At 35.2% G+C, this 21,593-nt stretch overlaps 2 protein-coding genes across 8 annotated transcripts in view; one reads left to right on the top strand and one right to left on the bottom strand.

Annotated features, from left to right (window-relative positions):
- ZGRF1 (zinc finger, GRF-type containing 1) overlaps window positions 1–2,900 on the bottom strand; it is a 56,214-nt gene extending 53,314 nt beyond the window's left edge. For all 5 annotated transcript variants that reach the window (XM_010858511.1, XM_010858513.1, XM_010858514.1 and 2 more), the window contains exon 1: window positions 2,701–2,900. The gene's annotated coding sequence lies outside the window, so the exon portion shown is untranslated. The remainder of the gene's footprint in view (window positions 1–2,700) is intronic.
- A 180-nt stretch (window positions 2,901–3,080) lies between these two features.
- LARP7 (La ribonucleoprotein domain family, member 7) lies at window positions 3,081–21,369 on the top strand. 3 transcript variants are annotated; one of them, XM_010858510.1, is made up of 13 exons: window positions 3,081–3,241; window positions 9,181–9,381; window positions 9,534–9,634; window positions 9,708–9,791; window positions 9,922–10,086; window positions 10,169–10,262; window positions 10,338–10,682; window positions 10,760–10,904; window positions 12,795–12,943; window positions 13,623–13,744; window positions 17,035–17,194; window positions 17,444–17,535; window positions 20,675–21,369. In XM_010858510.1, the coding sequence occupies exons 2-13, from the start codon at window positions 9,183–9,185 to the stop codon at window positions 20,753–20,755; spliced, it is 1,737 nt and encodes a 578-aa protein (XP_010856812.1). In that variant the 5' UTR covers window positions 3,081–3,241; window positions 9,181–9,182; the 3' UTR covers window positions 20,756–21,369. The 3 variants fall into 3 exon arrangements, with proteins under 3 accessions (XP_010856812.1, XP_010856811.1, XP_010856810.1); XM_010858509.1 differs by having other exon boundaries at window positions 10,335–10,682; window positions 13,626–13,744; XM_010858508.1 differs by having other exon boundaries at window positions 10,335–10,682.
- The last annotated feature ends 224 nt before the right edge of the window (window positions 21,370–21,593 follow it).

The following is a 21,593-nucleotide window of genomic DNA, read 5'->3' as shown; positions in this document are numbered from 1 at the left end:
AAAGGTTAAGCCAAAAAAAAAAAAAAAAAAAAAACCCAACCCACGGATGTAATCAAATTACCTGCCACTGAGGACCCAACAGAATAGTGACACCACACTGTGGAAAAAGAATTTCCCAAGTAAAGAGAAAACTAGGTAAAATATATAAAATAATGAGTAGGCTGCAGACGTTTTTCCAGGTGCCATAATATGTATCAGAAAATTGATTTTCCCCTGCCCCAGAAGCTGGGTTTCTCTGAGAAAGAGCTTCAATTTCTAAAATTCTCTGAATTACTATGATCACCACAAGATGGCCCCCTTGCATTTCAAATTTTTCCTTTTACATTTTCAAAGTCAATGGAACATAGTATCTAAAACCAAATATACATTATAATACATCTCCAAGGAAAAACTTTTTCAATATAATTGCAATGAGTTGCAATTATACTTATCCCATGCTATTGGATAAAATTGTTATTGTGGGCAAATCTGGTAATCTAAAATCACTGATGATGAACTGAAGAAGTAAATAGAAATGCCAAAGAAAGTATTATTATTTTTAAGCAGGGCCTTAGATCTCTGGGCCAATAACATTAGCAACACCTGGGAGCTAGTTAGAAATTCAAATTCTTGAGTCTTGACCTATTAAATCATAAAGGCTGGCACTGGGGTCCAGTACCTGTAATTTAAAAAGCACTGGAGGTGACAGTGATACACACTCAAGTTTGAAACCTACAGGTATCCAATAAAGCAATGATTTGCAATTCTGGATTAAAGTCATCCTTTATACATACAAAACGTATAAAAATAGGCCACCTACATGGTATTTATAAATCACATATATTTAGTACTTACTGTGTGCTATGTACTATGTGTACATAGCACTAGGCCAAGATACTAAAATGAACAAAATACTGCTCCTAGTCTCAAGGAATTTTCAGTATAGCAGGGTAATAAACAGTAATTACAAAAAATATGGAAGGAAAAGCACTGGAGGGGCACCCAACTCAGTCTAGGGCATCAAACAAGGTTTCCTGAAAGACATAATGCATATACTGTAAACCGAAATAATCATTAACTAAGGAAAAATTCCAAGGAGGGTATTTCCAAATAAGAATAACATGTACAAAAGACCTGTGGAAGACTTAGCAAGGCATAATCAAGGAACTTTAGTTTATAATCAAGTGTAAGATAGTGAGTTGTGAGAGATAAGACTGAAAAAGCGAGCAATAACAGGATGCGAAGGGCATTCTATTTTATGCTAAGTTGTTTGGACTTTTTAAAAAGACAGTAGGAGGCCAAGGCAGAATTTTAAGAATAAGATTACATGATCTGACTTGGGTTTTACAAAGATTGCTCTGGCTGCCACATGGAGAAAGGGCAGGGCAAACAGTACACAAATGAGATATGAATACTTGTCCCATGACATAGTTCACAGCACAGGACCAGACCTACAGAGGCACTGCCTTTCAGAAATATAACTCCATATCCTAATCCCTCCCCTCCAGCTTACAGGATTGCTAGATGCCTAGTGAATGCCAAGAAGGTAACAGAGGTCCAAAGAAACACATCGCTCACTGCTGCTTTTACAGCAACTTGCTTCTAGCCAGTGAATGGGTTAGACTTCCTATATATGTAGATAAGACTACATAGTGTCAACACAATGCTTGGCATGTAGCAGTTAACATTAGATCGCTTTAATAACAGCTATTATTTATTCAGTGCAAATTATATGATAGACACTGTTAAAATGCTTTAAATATTTACACCTTATAGTACAGATGCTATTTTTTACACTCATTTTACAAAAATAGGAAGTGAGGTACATAATAAGTATGTAATTTGCCTAAGATCATGAAGTAAATAAATGGCAGATTCAGAATTCAAAACTAAGTAGTCTAAATTCTGGTGTTCCCATTCACAAAAACTACATTATGTGACTATGTAAAACCTACTGTATCAGGCAAGAATGGGACTGGGTTCTTTACATAAAATATTTATCAGTCTCATAATCCTGAAAAGTTGTTATTACCATCACAATTTACAGGTTAGAAATCCAGTATTTACTTCTTTAGGATTACTTATATGCTGTTTACCAATTGCAAAATAAATTCCCCCATTGTTTTCCTAAATTAGAAATACTACTTGAGGGATTTGCAATGTAAAAGGTATTGAGAAGGTCCAAATTCTTGTAAGTGGTAGATTACTTCAAAGGATTACACTTCAAAAAAAGAGGAGAGATTAGATGTTTTGTGATAATTTAGTACAGAATTACATACATATCTTCACACATACATTAGTGTGCTGTTTTTTAGATTTATGTATAAAATTCGGTGTTATCACTAAAATATGAGCTGTTCTTACTAAGTACGATGAGACGTTTTTGGTCCTTTTCTTTTGGAACAAGCAGGATCTCTCGAATCCCTAAATGGTTCACAGATTTAAAAATTTAAGAATCACGAGCCCAAGAGGCTTTTAAGAAACCGTCCAGTTCAGACAACCAAAAGATGCTCACATTTCATTTGCCAACGTTCTAATTATCACTATCTTGGGTAACCAGATGACAATGAAGAAGAGACCCTTTGTCAGTCCTAAAAATAAACAGCAAAACCATCCCGGGTTCTCACACGGATACCGGAACTGCACAGCAGGAGTTGGGGGAAGGTGGTAAAGACGAAGCACGAATTATTTACAAGCTGCTGGGGCAAGCCGTGAACCAACCTTGTCTCCACACAGCTTCCTTACCGGACCCCGTCTGGCGGAGCAAACTCCTTCGCCCGTCGCATCAAAATCAGTGACAGCACCTGGAGCTCAAAACTCCAGCCTATCTACCCTCACTCCCCAGAAACTCCTGAGTAGAAACAGCTCTTTTAACTTGCTCATTGCACAACACCCACTTTCGAACTTCTCCCGCGAAAAGTCGTGACATCATCAATTCGCGACCGCACCGGATCAAACCCCACTATTTAGCCCGCCCACCACGGCTCCGGACCTGAACGGCCGTTTTCAAACTGCCAATCAAATTCCTCTTTGGCTGCGAGCCTCTGTGGCGACTGCGTTCTCCGATGTCCCGCCCCCACGCTGAGCGAGCCTACGCCTGTGACGTAAATGACGGTCGCACAGCCTCTGGGCCCATCTTTTCCAAGGCGTTCGGAAGAAGTGTCGCTCATGTGACGCTAAAATAACCACGACTATAAGGTTCGGGGGACGCGAAGACCTGAAGAACGCAGTCTCTGGCCCTGTGTTTTGGGAATTGGACAGAGTAAGTTCTAAGTGGACTCTAGGGTAGCCCAGGTTGGGTGAGGTCTCAATTACTCTCAGTGTTTTTCTATGCAGTCCTTTCTGTCGTCTCTGGTCCTTCTCATCCCGCCCCCTCCCACCCACCCATCAGTTCGATTGCCCTAGTGTCCTAGTTCTCTGTGCGCACGCGCAAGAGTTCTCCGGCAGCCCTTGCAGTTCCAGTTTTCTAGTAATTGGGGGCGCCTGTCGTCCGGTTTTGAAAGGTTGGGGCAGTCCCGCGTTTGACGTCTTCCGCGAGGAAGGATGGGTACCTAAAGGGGCAGTAGGTAAAAGGGGAATTGCTTTTCTTCGCAGATTCGAGTTTTGGTGGCCAACAGATAGCGAATGTGGACTTGTATTTTAAAATTAAGTCAAAAAATAAAATTAAGTCATTTCCTTTTTCAGAACTTTTGTCTCTATCAGAGAGCTGAAAATCCAGTTATGGAAGGAAGAAAAAATACAGTGTATTATTGAGTGCGTTAATAGACATACCTAAAGGGAAACAGATGAGGCGAGTGTTTAGGGAAAATGTGCTAGCAGAAAGCTAGAAAGAGTAAGATGCCGTTTAACCTGGGCCTTGAAAACTGAATAAGAGTTGATAAGACAAGGAAGACGAGAAGACTCATTTAAAGCAGAGGCAGAGACAAGAAAGTGGGCACTGCTGGATAGTCAGCTGTGACTAGAACTATAGTTCTTAACCTTTTTGACACACCATTTCCTTTTAAAATGTGATTTAAAAGATATGAATGAGCCTCCCAGGAAAATGCATATACATGTCTAAACATTTTCTATAACCTTTTAAAGAAAAATTGTGAAAGAGGTTAAAATGGCCAAAATAAAAGGTGTCTGGCTTACTTTTCCAGCTTACCTCTGCTTTTCATTGTCACTGAGCTATGTTACAATTATGTAAGTTATAATTGAAATAAGTCAGAGTTATTGCCCTGATTAGTGTTACAGCTGTTAACAAGTTCATTTCAATATTTTTGCTTGCTTGTATTTATGCTTGTCTAGTTTTTGAGTTCACCTTTGAACTGGTTTTTAGGACTTAACTAGTTCCCTGGTTAATTACTTAAATAAAATGATTGACATGTGTTCATTTTATAAATGTAGAAAAGTCATGATTTCACCTTTTCTTTAAAATTTACCTTTGAAAATTTCTTGGGATTCACAATAATTTTTGAAATCCATCCTAAATTCCATGGATTTCAGGTTAAGAATTTCTGAGCCAGGATGTTGAGAATGGACTTGTGGACACAGTGGGGGTGGGGAGGGAGAGAGTGAATGAATGGAGAAAGTAGCATGGTAAAATGGATAGCTGGTGAGAAGTTGCTGTATGACATAGGGAGCCCAGTCTGGTGCTCTGTGATGACCTAGAGGAGTGGGATGGAGAAAGGGGAGGGAGGCTCAAGAATGAGGGGATATATGTATATTTATGACTGATGGTGGCGCTACTGTTAAAAAAATCTTGCCTCCCATTGCAGGTGATGTAAGATGCAATGTTAGATCCCTGAGTCAGGAAGATCCCCTGGAGGAGGGCATGGCCACCCTCTCCAGTATTCTTGCCTGGAGAATTCCTTGGACAGAGAGGAGCCTGGATGGCTGCAGTCCATAGGATCACAAAGACTCAGACACTGCTGAAGCGACTTAGCATGAACACACAAATGGCTGATTCGCTTTGTTGTACAGCAGAAACCAACACAACGTTGTAAAAAAATTTTTTAACAATTTAAAAAAAGGATTTCTGAGTCAAAACATAGACTACATGGTAAGAGGTTGCAAGAGGTTCTACTAAAACGTAAACAGGGTAAGAGTTAAACATACCTGAGCTTACTTACCTAGCTAGCTTTAGCCAGGTCACTTAACCTTTGAGCCTTTGTAAAAAGAAGTTAAGAGAAACAACCTAGAGGGATTATGAGGATTTAAAACAAGGTGTGTAAAGTAACTGGTGTTACACAGTAACTGTTATTCTTTGTTTAAAGCCTATGAAACTAGTTGATTCATTTAATTTTTTAAAAATACATGTTGTGTTACCAAAAGATGCTAAAGAATTATTATTGTTGAAAGTTTTAACATCAGAGTCACAAAATTAGACCTGTGTTTAGACAAGTTACACAGCTTCTGTGAAGGATGGATGACTTCTCGAACAATTTATAAACTATTTCCATATTATTATAACAGTAGTTGTGGAAAACACTGAATGAAGATAAGAGCCATTCCAAAGGTTACATTGATAGGACTTAATGAAAGATTGGTAAATGATAAAATAATAATAAATAACAGTTACATATTGTTGACTGTGTGCTGTATAGCAGCAATGGAAAGTGCTTTATTCATTTTGATTAATTTTTACAACAACCCTATTGCAGCTGCTGCTGCTGCTGCTAAGTCACTTCAGTCGTGTCCAACTCTGTGCGATCCCATAGACGGCAGCCCACCAGGCTCCCCCGTCCCTGGGATTCTCCAGGCAAGAACACTGGAGTGGGTTGCCATTTCCTTTTCCAATGCATGAAAGTGAAAAGTGAAAGTGAAGTCGCTCAGTCGTGTCCGACCCTCAGCGACCCCATGGACTGCAGCCTACCAGGCTCCTCCGTCCATGAGATTTTCCAGGCAAGAGTACTGGAGTGGGTTGCCATTGCCTTCTCCAATTATGTCAGTATAAATTTTATTCCACTTTGTAGATCGTAGAAAGTTGAGTTAACTTGCCCAAAATTCATACAGCTAGTAAATAGCTCGACTGGTTAACTAAGTAGAATATGTCATCCTTAAATAAAATGAGGGTGGTGAGAACAGCAGAATAGACATTGCTAAGAAAGATAACAACTTTGATTTGGAATGTTTGGAATGACCTATTTGTTATCATAGGACATTGAGGAAGTAAACTATGACTATCATGTAACTTCCTGATCTTCTGAAACCAATGTGTAGGTAGGGAAGAGAACTTGTACCATAGCTTATTTCCTGTTTAATCTAATCCATATCCGTACTCAAAAATGAAGATATATTTGATTCTCTACAGATTTTTAAGATTAAAAATTGCAGATGAGTGTTATTCACATGGGGCAAGATTTTCTGAACTTAATTCTCCAGGCCACCAAAAAAAAAAAAAAATATGTATATATGTATGTATGTATATATATATATATGAGGAAGGAAGGAGAGTATCAGGGCTGAGAAGAGAATGCTGGGAAAAGTCTGATTTCTTGGAGATTTGTGGCTTTCTGTGTTTATGTAGTTCTGTCCACCATCTCCTTAGATGGTGGCTTTGACTATGAAAACAAATGGAGAAGTGGTAATCTGCCCTTTATAGATTTTTCAGAAGAGTTAATAGTGAATTCTGTAGTGACAATCATAGCCTACATTTGTATTTTGTTCATAATTCTACCCCCTTACAAAATAACTTGAAATGCTCAATACTTGACAGTTTATTAGATACTGTTAGTTATATTACTTAACTATTCAATAAATGCCAAGGTTGTGATCAAGCTGAAGTCTCTGCCTTTGTAGTGTTTATATTATAATGAAGCAGGTAGGCAATAAAATTATAATTCCAGGTAGGAATAAGAGGATATAAGTATAGAAAGTGGTGAGTGAGGGAGAGAGTAGGGTTATGGTTGGCAGGGAAGGGATATTTTAGATTTGGTGAAAGAGAAAGCCTCTTTGAAAAAGTGACATTTGCAGAGGCCTGGGTGAACAAGGAAGTAATCCCTGCAGGTGTGACAGGAAAGCTGGGGAACAGCAGGACAAAAAGCCTTGAAGTGGGAATGCATTAGACTGTTCAAGGAATGGAACCATGGTGTGTTGAGGTTGTAATGAGCACCCTGAAAGAAGTTGCAAGTGATGAAGTTCGAGTGAAATCCCTAGGCCAGATCTAATAGGACCTATAGGCCACAATAAGGATTTTTTATTTTATTCTGACTGGGATAAGAAACCTTTGGAGGATTTTGTTCAAGAAATTGACATTTTACTTATATATTTAAATGATCATTCTGGCTGCTGTCTGGAGAATTGATAATGGAAGAGGAGTAGAAGCAAGTAAATGTGACGATGTGTTTGAACTGCAGGCAAGGCACCCGTGATAGCTTGGAACAGGTGGTTGTGATGGAAGAAATGAGAATTCATATGAATTTTGAAAAGCTAGAGCCAACAGAAATGCTGATAAATTGGCTGTGGGGTGTGAGGGAGGAATTAAGAAGGATTTCAGTGTTTTTGCCCTCTCAGCAATTTTTACTGGTATTTTCTGAGATGGGAAAAACTAGGCAAAAAACATGGTTTACTAAAATTTGAGAGTTCAATTTAAGCTTGAGATATGCTTCAGATAAATAAGTGAAGAGGTCAGGTGGGTATTTGCCTGTTGGAATGGGGAGATAATGGGATAAGTCGGGAGTGGGGCAGATAGGTTAAACATCAGCATATAGAGCCATGGAGCTTAAAGCCAGAGACCCTCTGAAAGGGCATCTGTGTAGATCAGGGAGCCCAGGACTAAATGCAGTCCTGAGCATCATGGAAAGGTAGAGCAGACAGAGTCGGAGGGTCCGGAGAAGGAAATGGAGAAGACAACTCCTGGAAGCCAAATGAAGAAAATGTTTTCAGCGAGGGCGTTAGCAACTGCAAATGCTCCTGAGAGGTCTGGTAGACAGTGGAGACCCTAGTATTCAGTTTCATTAGAATGATGGAAAGGAAAGCCTGACAGGATGGGTTGAAGTGAGAGTGAGGTGAGAAATAAATGGTTATGCAGCACCTGATTGTTTTTCTAATGGTTAATTTTGGCATGTACTTCCATTTTATGAGTTAGGCTAGCATCATCTAAATAAATTACTTACGTTTTAGAAATTAGTGCTTACCCGACCAACAGAAGCCTGTTTTAAAAATGCCAAAATACTCTTCCTTTGATGAGAATGCACATTGAGTTGGCGGTTTGAAGTGAAATGCATTAATGGCTTCGTACCCTCCTCCTGGATGTCACTTTGAAACAAAATCTGTTTCTATCTGCAGCATCACTGCTGCACTTTCAGATTATAGCTGACAGACTCAGGAGACACAAATAGGCTTTAATCTAATAACTGTTTACTGAGCTTTAAAGGATATAAGACAGACAATAAGCGTAGGGGCAGAATCTTCATCTCTTCTGGAGATGTAGTCCCAGTCTTCCCCAAATACAGCAATTAACCCAAATCCACTGCTTTCCCCTACCCTTATCTAAGACTAGTATGGTGTTTTGGTCACCTTGATACCCAAAATCTTTAGCCCACCAATCTATTGTCATGCTGGTCACAGCCTCAAGGCCTGCATACCAACTAATAGCATCTCCCACCCCAGTGCACCAGAAAAGACAGATGAAACTTCCCATTTGTCTTAGTATCACCCCAGGCCTCCTGTTAGGTCTTTGCTAACTCATTTTTAGTGTGTGTGTAAGTTTAGTGTATCAACTAAGATGACACCATCCAACAGATTTTTGAATTACTGTATACCAGGAAATGGGAATGTACCGGTGAGCAAAACAAAGATATAACATCATTTTTACATTCTAGGATAAACAGTAAGGTTTTAAAAAGGGCAATAGAAAAGAGGGCAAAGAGATTAGTTGTCTGTCTAGAACTTTGCAGTCTTGATTATAAGAGATCTCACTGACACTTCAGCAAGCAAAGAACAGTTTTAAAAATCAAGTGTTTTTCTCTCATTGGAGGTTGTGAAATGAACACTTCAGTCTGTCATTCCTTATTTATACTCGAATGTATGAAAAAACGCTGTTAACATAGGAGATAAACAGGCAAAATGAAAGTTTCCACAGCTAATAGTGAAAATATCCAAAGTTTGTTCTCTGGTAGAGATATTTGAGCCCATTTCCCTTCAGATAAAGGCTAAATTAAGTATTTTTTATGTCACTAATACTTAAAATATTTACCTTTTCTTCCTATTTGACAGAAATGGAAGCTGAAAGTGGAAATAAAGAAAAGGCAATGGAAGAAAGCATAGAAAAGAAAAAAGAAGTAGAAAAAAAGAAACGGTCTAGAGTTAAACAGGTGCTTGCAGATATTGTGAAGCAAGTGGACTTCTGGTTTGGAGATGCAAATCTCCACAAGGATAGATTTCTTCGAGAGCAGATAGAAAAATCTAGAGATGGATGTAAGTTTCCTTCAGTGTATTATACAAGTTGTAAGAGCTGTATCTACTTCTAATCTATATATGCTGCATATAATGTACAATATACACTGTGTATAAAACATTAAACAGTTAAAAATGTTTTTGAAACTTTTTTAAATTTATGTTTTCATTAGATGTTGATATATCACTTCTTGTGTCATTCAACAAAATGAAAAAATTGACCACTGATGGAAAGTTAATAGCCAGAGCACTAAAAAGTTCTGCTGTTGTAGAGGTAAGAATTGTTACGTATATTATGTGTCACATGATACTGTTAATTAATACTGACTTTATGTACTGTTTTAAAGCTGGATTTAGAAGGCACCAGAATCAGGAGGAAAAAGCCACTGGGTGAAAGGCCAAAGGATGAGGATGAGCGGACAGTGTATGTGGTAAGCAGTTTTTCTGGAAAAGCTCAGAACTGTTGTCACCCAACAGAAACATTGTAGTAGTAGTGAATTTAAGTAAAGCTTTATTTTCAGTTAAGGTTTTTAACAATTTATTATTACTATTTTATCATAGGAATTACTTCCCAAAAATGTTAACCACAGCTGGATTGAGAGAGTCTTCGGGAAATGTGGCAATGTTGTTTATATAAGTATACCACATTATAAATCTACTGGGGACCCAAAGGGATTTGCCTTCGTGGAATTTGAAACAAAAGAACAAGCTGCAAAAGCTATTGAGGTAGGTCCACAACCTAAAAGACAGAGAAAGAAAATTACTAAGTGTCTTAAACAGTAACAAAATTTTGCTTATTTCATTTCAGTTTCTTAATAACCCGCCAGAGGAAGCACCCAGAAAACCTGGTGTATTTCCCAAGACCGTGAAAAACAAGCCCATTCCTGCGCTCAGTGTAACTGGTGAGTTATTATTAAATACTTTATTTACACGTAGATGAAGTAAAATAAGTAAATAAAATAACATTGTTACAGAAGAAAAGAAAAAGAAAAAAAAGAAGAAAGGCCGAACAAAGAAAGACGACAATATCCAGACCAAGGAGTCAAATATGGACGCGAGCAAGGAAAGTGTCTGTAAGAAAAGATCAAGGACCACATCTGAGAGCTCTGAAGTAGAGGTTACTGAACCCCAAAAGCAACCCACAAAGAAAAAGAAAAAACGAGAAAAAACTGAAGTATCCAGCTTACCTTTAGTCAAAGCAGGGAAGAGGAAAAGAAGCGGCTCTGAAGATGCAGACTGCCTCACTCCCAAAGTGAAAGTTAAGAAAGTGTCACAGAAAGACGTTAAAAAAGAAGCTCCAGAAGTTTGTAAAGAAAACAAAGGTATTTCTGACTTTATGTTTAGGATTAGATAAGGAGGGGTTTCTTCTTAACTCATGTCTTTATTTCTGTTAATTTAGAATTAGAAGTCTCTACGGAAGAGGAAAAGGATACTGGAGATATAAAAGACGGATCCCTACTGAAAGCAAAAAGAAAGCATAAGAAAAAACATAAAGAGAGGCATAAAATGGGAGAAGAGGTTATTCCATTACGAGTACTATCAAAGTAAGTCACCGGTACAAATTATATTGTTGGCAAATGACACACTCCATCACCATTGCTAAAGTGCAATTCCAATTTGAATTGAACAGAGTTGCATATTAGCAACAGTAATGGCCTGAAGCCATGATCTGCACAGAAGTTGCACAATGTTGAGGTTTAAAAAGGAACCACCGCACTAAAACATGGAAGCACTTATTTTTTTATGAAGTCACAGCAAGTGCCTCCATGTTAAAGTAGAGGGTATTCCTTAATAGCTTTAAAAATACATCTTGAATATGCCAAAGACCAGCAGTGTAAGTAAGTACTCTTTGCATTTTCTTGAAGATAAAATGGAAAAAGAAGACTTACCATCACTAAAACATGGAAGCACTTACTTTTTTAGCTATAAAGCAAGTACATCCACGTTTAAGTGGTGGGGAGCCCAGTCTTGGGAAAAATCGTGAATTTTCTTTAACCTGAAAAGTACATTTAGAAAATAGTCTGGGAACAGAATAAATGCCTGACAAACTTACATTAAGCAAAATGGTAACAATGATATAAAATGATAAAAAAAATGATGTAACAATGATAAAAAATGGTAACAATGTCATCATTAAAAGGACTACTTACTTTTATCTTTTATTTGAAATTAAGCAATGCTACATTTCCATTACTTTCAGAGCTTCATTAATAGCCAGTTTCAACAGTTTGTTCTGTAAAATCAAATATCGTAAATCCTTTTAAAGTATTGACTTGGAGACACCTCCACTGAAACATGGAAGCACTTACTTTTGCTTTACACAGCAGGTACCCCCATGTTAAAGCAGAGGGGATCCCCTTTTAGCTTCGATAAATTATAAAAGTTGCCATCTTGTATCCAGGGGCATAATTTGGATTCACTTCTACTAAAACATGGAAGCACTTACTATTTCAAAAGTCACAGAAAGTACTACCATGTTAAAGTTAAAGGGAGTCCATCTTCTCAAGAGGTGGAAGATAAGTAGAAGAAAGAAAACGGCATACCTTTTACAAGAGTTTCTTTCTTAACTTTCCTGGATTACAGTTTCCAAAGATTCCAGTTTTCCTCTTGGAGGGTTAAAAGGCATGGACTTTGGGTACTTCTATTTATACTATTCTTAACTCCTGAATTCCTTTTCCCTTTTTATCTCAGAGAATCATTACAAGAGCCCTTTGTTATTCTAATGTATCAGCTCTCAGGGAATGTATGGTCCTGGGTGGGTCTGGATTTTTTTTTTTTTTGAAGTATACAGATGTCAATGTTAACAGCTAAAACCATTACCACAGATATTCTCCTCTTTAAAAAAAAAAAAAAATCCCCTATCTGCTTGTTTGATGGCACAGATTAGGGTAACAATGAGTGCTCCTGCAGAGCCAGGAGAGGCATTGTGTTTCTATCTGGAGGAGCTCTAGCTGTTTGAAGAAACCTCTACACGTTAAATGTATGTAAATAAATAAATTGCTTCCATGGGGTGTTTTTTTTCTTCTTAGAAATTCCTTTGACTCCTGTAAATACTGAGGAATGTTACCTTTCAAATTGGAAGCAGTTTAACAAATCTTAAAATTTTAATTTTTCACCCAGAGTTAACTGACTTTTCTAGTAAATGTTACTAGTTAGTTAACTCAGTGCTTTTATTTTTGTCACTCACATATTTGAAAAATACTAAAGAATTGAATCAGCAAATATAAAACATTTAATCTGAATGTTGGGACAGAGGGAACTCCCCTTTTCTTGTTTGCCAGATAGACTTAGAACTCAGGAGATAATTTAACTGTGTTTAAAGAAAGTTTGGGAGAAGGAGTGGTTAAAAGTCACTGAATGTCTATATTTTGAGACTTACTTTTTATTTAATGATCTGTTGTCACTGTTTAAAAGTACAATTATTTTCACTACAGAACAGAATGGTTGGATTTGAAGAAAGAGTATTTAGCACTGCAAAAAGCCAGCATGGCTTCTTTAAAAAAAACAATATCCCAAATAAAATCACAATCAGAAATGGAAACAAATGGAGTACCTACTAATTCCGGAATGAAAAATGAAAAAAGTAAGCATCAATATGATAGTTTTTGTAGCGTTATATTGTACTTATGCTAAAACGCACTGAGTTATTGTAAGATAAATTTTAGTTTTTGAAACTCAATTATATAGTGGTTGTTATTAGAGCAATTACTGATTTCTCAAGTGTCCAGATATGATTTATCCTTAACCTAAAAATATTTGAAGGGCTCATTTTAAACGGAATCTTTTTTAATCACGTAAATTTTCTCTATACAGTTTTCATTAGTAATCAAAATTAGTGATGAGTGCCTAGTCTGTAGTTCATCACATTTGTAGAAACAAAGATGATCTTTGATATTTATATTTTAAATTCCCATAAGTTGAAAATATAAATTTCCACATTTGAATTGTAATGGTATACCTATGCCTGTTTATTTCTTTATGAGTAAAACAATTTATTGGTTCAGTGAAAGGGGACATTTTTAAGATTTTTAACGTGTTGTTCTAAGGGTAGAAGTTTGCATTTACAATAATAAGAGTTTCTGTATTTTACTTTATGGTAATCTGTAATAAATAGTATAACTTACAACATAATGGCCTTATGAGTAAGTTTAAATTACTTAAATAAAGCTGGGAGACCATCATTGATACTCTAGAGCAGGCCTATAAGCGTTAAATTATTAAAGTAAGAGGTATTTTCCTGGTCTTTTTCTTTTTTGCATCAGCAGCAAACAGTGAAGAGTGTGGTCCTCAGGAGAAAGTTAATTCAGCAGGACCGCAGTTTGTGAGTGGTGTGATTGTGAAGATCGTTAGCACCGAGCCTTTACCTGGCAGGAAACAAGTCAGGGTAATGCTTTTGAATCCCCATGATAGTTGTTTCTCTTTCTTCTTAAAAACCCCCATGTGAAAGTGTTTTGAATATGGAAAATGAGGCAAATCAAATTAGGATTTGTTCTCTTGTGGTAAACTGCTCATTGGGTTGATTCCATAATAACCCTTTAAGTCTGACTTGAAGCAAATTCTGATACCTGAAATTCCTCACTGAATCAAATTTATAGTGAATTTAGTTTAATCCTTTTACAGGAAAACAGCAATTTGTGCTTATTTTTATTGGTGGCCCAATGATTGTGTATAGGAAACAGATGAAACCCTACTGTAGTTATCATAGCAAAAGAGGAGATTAAGTAAAATGCTTTCCCAATATTCGTTTTCTCAGGGGACCTTTTCTGTTTTTCAGAAAAATCCACAGAAACTAGATTTTGGGGCAATACTTAGGGATAAAACTTTCATAAAGATTGAACTAACACTAAAGTTGGTTTGTGATTGTTTCTAAAATAAAACTGTAACTATTTGCTGTTGTCTTATTTGGAGCAAACTAGAGAATTTGTAATTTGTTTTCATTAGAGCTTTTAGTTTTCAATAGATTCCTGAAAGATTTTGTGACTTAAAAAAAAAATCAGAACTATTTTGAAATAAAAGGGATAGTGTGCATATTTTTCACTTACCGTAGACTTAGTTTATTTTTGTCTGTTAATGAGTCCTCTTGAGAATTGAAATTTTCTCCTGAAAAAAATGCAGGGTTGTTGTTTTTGGCAAGAAGAGCCTTTAAAAATTTTATTCCAAAAAAATTTTTTGGTATTTTCAGTCCACATCGATTATTTTAGAATTTTTGAAACAATTACAGGAAAGTGTAAAGTATTTTGAAAATCTCCAAAAATTTATAGTTTACACTTTAAATTCCTATCCCTGCTGTTCTTGTCTTTTTTCACTTTATAGAGTTTATCCTCTACAGCATTTTGTACTAGCATGGCAATATTTGTTATTCACATACTCTTTTTAGGTGGAGTACCCTATTTACTTTAAAATTTTGTCATCCGTTTAAGTGAAACACTTTCTTTTTAAACGATGTAATGTGTTCTGTAACTAGCAAGTATATTTATAAATACGCTGAGGTCAGCACCATGTGGTATGTTGTTTTGGTTTTCCATAGACTGTTACCAGTCAACATTTTTTAACTTCTGTTACCATTAAAGTTGCTCATTGTAACCATCCGTAAACACTGTTTATCTGAAACCCTATCCCTTAAAATCCGGTAGCTGTCACTAAGACGTAAATCTAGACTCTCACTATAGTATTGATTAGGAATTTGGTCAATCCCAAATTGATATACTAGCTTGAACTTCAAAATTTGGTAGCAAAATAGACTTTGCAATAAGAAGGATTAAAACATTGAAGTGTAAATGCTGCTATGGTTAGTCAGATGGCCCAAGTTTTAAAAGAAAAATTACTCAAAGTTTGTTATTTTGAATAACTGGAATAGGTTTAATTATATTTATCAGAGAGATTTTATTATCTAAATGGTAATTATGTCAATTACAAATTCATTTTTGATCACCAAAATCATAAAATAAGTGCATTAAGCAAGTTATTAATTACTTACATTTTGCTGGAACAAAAACTGAGCTATGATTCTTACTGCTGTCTCTGAGTTTCCCATGTGATTGCCAGGTTAATTTGTCATTCTAAGAAGGGTTTTAAATCTGGAGATTAGCCTGACATTATAATGGATATTTAGTAAATATATCAGTTACAAAACTCTCATTACTACCAATAAACACATTCAAATTTCATCACTTAATACCTTATATTTCCTTCTTTGTGTTTAAAAACTCATTAACTAGATAGAGAAATGGGAAGAATTGGCAAGTATATTTCTCTCCAGTTTTCAGTTTTTAAATTGAATTTGCCTATAAAGTGTCTATTTTGTGATAGGCAGTGTTTTAACTGTTGGGATAAATTAAGACTTAGTACCTGGCTTGTATTAATATATAAGCATGGATTTTTACTACTTATTTTTTATTATTAACTAAGGCACTTTTCTTACGAAGTAACCTTTCCAGGTATTGCTGAGTTCTTTCTGTAATTCAGAATTTTAAAATTCAACATCAAAATGTAATCTAGGGAATTCTCTGGTGGTCCAGTAGTTAGGATTCCAAGCTCTCACTGTGAAAGACTTGGGTTCAGTCCCTGGTTGGGGAACTAAGATCCCACGAGCCAAGAGGCGTGGCCAAATAAATATTTCTTTTAATAAATAATCTAAATTAGTTGCACCTTGAAATTTTGGGTTTAAACTGAAGGAGTTGAGGTAGGTAGGGCTTTTTTTTTTTTTTTTCTTTTCAGTTGGGAACCTTCAGTTACTTTAGCTTTATGAATGGAAGTTGATGAATTAAGAATTAGTGTAACATTCCTGCATAATTACCTTGCTGACACTGTAGAACCTGCTGTGAAAAAAAAAAAATGACTTGGGAATGCAGGAATCTTGTTAATTTGCCTTCACAGCAGGCCTTATAGGTAAAACTTCTCATTGCTACGTGACTCGAAGAGGTTGCTTAGATGTTTTATCAGAGTAAAAACTCTGGCCCTATCTGTATTCCCATAGACAACTTGAGAACCAAGCTTCTTTCTGTGCTCCTTGAAACATTTTTCACAAGTGGTTATAAAAAGTTTGCATATATTTTAAGTCCTAAGTGATTTTATACAGGTAAGTGGAAACACAACTTCTTCCTTAATGCCATTTCAGTTTTGTTTTTTATTTTACTCTTTACACCCAGACATGGAACCCTTCTTCTAAATTTGAGTGTTAGAGGAAAGTGTGTGTACATTCTGTATTATAGATCTTTTTGCCTTATGCCATATTCCCATCTAGCATGATTTTAAAGATACTGTTGAATGAAAGAAAGTTGTTAGAGTTGATGTTAAATTGGTACTCAACTTTGTCCAAGTCTATTTCTAAGAACATTTGTTTTTTTGTTTTTGTTTGAGGTCTCTTTTTAGGTGGTGGTTTGGTTTTTGGTTTGGGGTCTGTTTTGGGCATCTTATTAGCTTATGGGATCTTAGCTCCCAGACCAGAAGTTGAACCTGTACCCTTGGAAGTGCGAGTGAAGAGTCCTAACCACTAGACTGCCAAGGAATTCTCCATTTGTATATATCTTGGAAGCTAACTGAAATGAAATAGTTACTCCTCATTTGAAATGATACATGGCTCAATTTTACAATAGGTCCTATACTGGAATAATTTTAGAATTATAATGAAATGTTTTTATTATTTATTTTAAGCCCTTCTAAATTCTAATGCAGGATACTTTGGCAGCAATCTCAGAAGTTGTTTATGTTGATTTGCTGGAAGGAGATACAGAATGCCATGCTAGATTTAAAACTCCTGAGGATGCTCAAGCAGTAGTAACTGCACATTCGGAAATTAAAAAGAAACACTGCTGGCAACTAGAGATCCTTTCTGGTAAAACTTTATAGAACCTTCTCTTTTTTTTTTAACAATGCTTATTTTGGGGTGATTGTTTTATAATTTCCGAGTTTGGCAGATGAAAAACTAGGGGGAGGTTTCTCTACACTAATATACGTAAAAGGCATTAAATAACTCGGACAACTGTTCCGGTTCTACTGAAAATACAAAGCTGTGGATGTGTTTCTTCATCTGTATCCTTATGTTCAGTGATAAGCATGTTTGTGTGTGTTTGTTTTCTTAAAGGTGATCATGAACAGAGGTATTGGCAGAAGATTTTGGTAGATAGGCAGGCCAAACTTAACCAACCTCGTGAAAAGAAAAGAGGCACTGAGAAGGTAATCAGTTCATACTTTGTAATTTCAGTTTCTGGCTGTTTTCTTTCATAACTTGGTGGTAAATGATTATTTAAAGATTGTCTTAATGGTAAAAAGCACAGTGTGTATTTAGAGTGTAGTTTTTAAAGATATGAGTCTCCACAGATAAGATTGAGAAACTATGCATATTATTCCCAATAGTGATGGTAAGCTTTATTCCTTTTTCTCTAGAATAGCTGACAAGGGAAATAAACAAGCTTAAATTAGTACATTAAATAGTTTATAGAAAAAATAATAATAATTTAAAGCAAGTCTCTTAATAATTTTACTTTAAATGACACTTAAGAATTTATCAGATGTTTATTATTGCTAGTAAGCTGTTTATTCTTTTTAAAAATGTTATACGTGTAAAAGTACATCTTAAAGTGCTTAGAGCAAAATAGGGCACAAAATAATTAATATTATCAATTTCTAATTGTATACTGTAAAAATCAATAAAATCCAATAAGATGTATGTGCATTATTTTATGAAAGATCATACTTCCTGTGTTCTGGGTTTGTTAATTGTTCCTATGTATAAAATTCTTTTTTTTTTTTTTTAATTGGAAAATCAAGTTTTTTTCATTAGTCTTGCATCTCCTAGGATTCATTGGAATTTAAAATGACTTGGGAGGAGGTTTTCTACTGATCTTTGTTAATTCTCTTTCCATGAATGCAGACTGAATTTGTTGAGATAGAGAGGCCTCCTTCCTCTTTAAGGACTCTTTCAGGTCTATGAGGTGTTAATTTCAAAGCCTACTTAAGCTTTGATTAACTTAAATGTTAAAATCATTAATCCAGAACTCACAATTGAAATCACTTTGTTAAGTAATATTTCTCCTTCTAATTGGTGTAAAATATCATTTAAATTGTGTGTATTTTTAAAACTAGAAAAAAGCAGTTTTGTTTTTAAGAAAGACTCCATCTGTATAAATTAAATTTGAGACAAGGAAATAAACATTGACAGAGAATTTTATAAATTGGGTTGAAACCAGTGAGTAGTTCTATCATTGAATTGAAGAGTTCTCATGTATTGATTAACAGGATCAGGCTTTTATCATTAGCATGATTTGTATGGTGAGCAGTCATCTGAAAGTATAGAATTGTAGCTAAAGCAATGAAAGTACTAGTTTGCTCATTTCATAAAATGAAAAAAGGTTCCACACAACCTAGCTTCTCAGAGGAGAGGAGGTTATTAGTTTACTACTTTGTTAATTCATTTAATTAACATTTTTGGTATTGGTTTGTGTAAGAACTGAGTGTCTAGCCATGAGTAACAAGATCTCCTTCTTTCATGAGACTTAGAGTTAATATAGGTCAGATGATGACCAGTGCTGTGCAGAAAACTCAAAAGTATAATGGGGTACATCAGATGAGGTTCCTTGGAAAGTTCTCTACAAAGGTGACCGTAGAGCAGACTTTAGGGAAGTGAGCAGACAAGCCAGGAGAATTTAGGTGCTCCACTTTACTCTCTGAGGTAACTGAGAGTACAGAGGTCTTGAAGGGAGATTGTCAGACTAGGAGGCCAGTGTAGCTGGGGTACAGGAAGCAAGCAAGCATATTAGTAATAGAAAATAAGTGTTTAGAAAAAATTAACAGCCAAAAGTATAGTGTAAATACCTCACTGACATGCCATTTTACTGTTTCCACAGTAGTATACTTGAGTGAAAGAAAAATACTTATATAGAAAATCCTGGTTCTTCTTTTTCACTTTATGGAGGAGAGGGCTACTGGAGACACTTTTCTAAGTTCTGTTCAGTTTGTATAGAATTAAAAGACAAGTGATAAAGAAATACTTTGTTTTCTATGTATGATATTTTGACATATAAAAATCAAGTGCAGATAAATTAAGACCTGTAACAAAAGATCAGTAAGATGAAGGAAAGACATGCCCTAAGGGGTCTCATTCATTCTACCTCAATCAAATTTTTCTAGTGTACCCTATCACGTTGAGCATTTTAGTAAAATTAGATAACAGGTATTGGAGACACAGTGAGGCTTTTCTCATTTTTCTTTAGCTTGTAGAGCACATTTGAATTTTTTGTTGTTTTCATCAAAATCGTCTTTGCTTTATAAAGTACTGACAGGTCAGCTATTAAACAGATAAAGATAGAATTCATAAAATTTGCAAAAAGTATATGGTTGTGAGTTTTAAACACTTAAATTTTGACTCCACTGATCAGTTTGCATTTAGTTTAATCTGAAAGTGACTTCCTAAAAATTTACCACAATAAAAAAAAATGAAAAATAAATAATGGTGACTTCCTGCCGATGACCACTTATCACCAGTTTAAAAAAACTATTTTAATGAATAGTAATTAGAATCTGTGTTTATAAGAGAATAAGATTTTCATTTCCTCCAAAGCTAAATATGCTACTTTAGTTTTTCTATCAAGAAAGCTTTTGGGCATTTTTAAATGGTCTTCTTCATTCTGCATAATTTCATTTGCCTTCTTTAAAATTTTTGATTATTTATGTAAGGGTGTAATAATAAGTACTTTTAATAGCAGATCCTTATTTAGAATATTTCTCAAATTTCTAAGCAAAGTGTCTTAATACTCAAACCCAAAGGGATATGATGAAACAAAGATTGGTCCTCAACCCTCCTAAAATGTCAAAAAAATTTTTTTACTTTTATATTGGCACATTGGTGATTAACAGTGTTGTATTAGTTTCAGGTGTATAGCAGAGTGATTCAGTTACTACGTATATACATGTGTTCTTTTTCAGATCCTTTTCCCATTTAGGTTATTACAGAATACTGAGGAGCATTCCCTATACTGAATAGTAGGTCCATGTTGGTGGAATTATGGTTATTTATTAATTAATTAATAACCAAATTATTGGTTATTTTTAATTGAAAAAATTTTAGTAGTCTAGAACTAAAATGCAAGGATCTTAGATAATTCAAAAATTTAATATCTATTATATTTAATAAGCTCTAATTTAGTAGTTCTCTCTGTAACTGATTTGACCTGAGCTTAATTATCTCATTTGTTTTCCTCTTCCCCTTTTTAAAAAATTTTATTCAAGGTAATAGTTGTAAGATTTTTCTAGTCATAATTATCTTTCTGTTTTTAGGTATCCAGTTCCTTCTAATTTCTGATTTTTTTCTCTGTAGTTAATCACCAAAGCTGAAAAGATTAGACTCGAAAAGACTCAACAAGCAAGTCAACACATAAGATTTTCTGAATATGACTGAAAAAAATTTTTTGTGTACCTCTTCAGATTTCACTGGATACTAGAGCTATTCTTAGGAATATCTTTTTTTTATGGTGATAATGCATAATGTTTTTCTAAAACCTACATTTAATTAAATACTTGTTCTTTGACTTGTAAATACTTTTCCTGGACACAGTTACATTGTTTACCACAGTTTTTCTGTAAACGTTGCATTTGTTGAAATTATATGACACAAATAAACCTGGTGATTTAGAAAATAAATGTGTTTGAAATTATCATTAAGTTTGATGTTTTTATATTACGAAAACAACATATATGCAAAAATAATACTATCTAAATAAATAGCTTGGGGGAAATGTTTAACAGAGAATGCTCATTGTGCTTTTTATTTTGTAACTTGCTTTTTCCATTTGAAATATCTTAGATATCCTTTCATGTTGATTTATACAGAGACATGTGTGTGGTATTTCATTCTGTTTATTGTACTTTGCCTGTCCGAGCTTCCATTGAACTGACTATATGAACTGTTTGCAATTTAAATGTTTTAAACATACTAAGTTTGTTTTCATAAATGAAGTAAACATTTTATTTTGATTAGACAAAATAAAATGTACCAGATGCTGTAAACACAGAAAAAAATATCTTCTGGGAACCAGCCTTTGGTATAATTGAAGTGTATTGTTTTATTCAGGAAAATCACAGAAGGGAGTGTTGAAGGCCTTCCTAGAACTGAATGTCCAGGGATGTACATGACTGGCATCTTAATCTCTCATCAGGATATCAGGAAAGTACTCTGGATAACCTTGGGATTCATTTCCTTGGTCTACAGACCCATTTCTAGTCCCATCAGCTTTGTC

The sequence above is a fragment of the Bison bison genome, unplaced genomic scaffold (assembly GCF_000754665.1).
Source record: "Bison bison bison isolate TAMUID 2011002044 unplaced genomic scaffold, Bison_UMD1.0 scf7180017864389, whole genome shotgun sequence".
Taxonomy (NCBI): Eukaryota; Metazoa; Chordata; class Mammalia; order Artiodactyla; family Bovidae; genus Bison; species Bison bison.
Note: the sequence above shows the minus strand (reverse complement) of the source record. Positions and strands in the feature narration are given on the sequence as shown.

Bases quoted from the DNA above. Each gene is read 5' to 3' on its own strand.
- LARP7 (XM_010858508.1), top strand. From the start codon at position 9,183: ATGGAAGCTGAAAGTGGAAATAAAGAAAAGGCAATGGAAGAAAGCATA. The intron at 10,263-10,334 runs GTGAGTTATTAT...ACATTGTTACAG, and splicing joins TCCTGCGCTCAGTGTAACTG to AAGAAAAGAAAAAGAAAAAA. The intron at 17,195-17,443 runs GTAAAACTTTAT...GTTTTCTTAAAG, and splicing joins GCAACTAGAGATCCTTTCTG to GTGATCATGAACAGAGGTAT.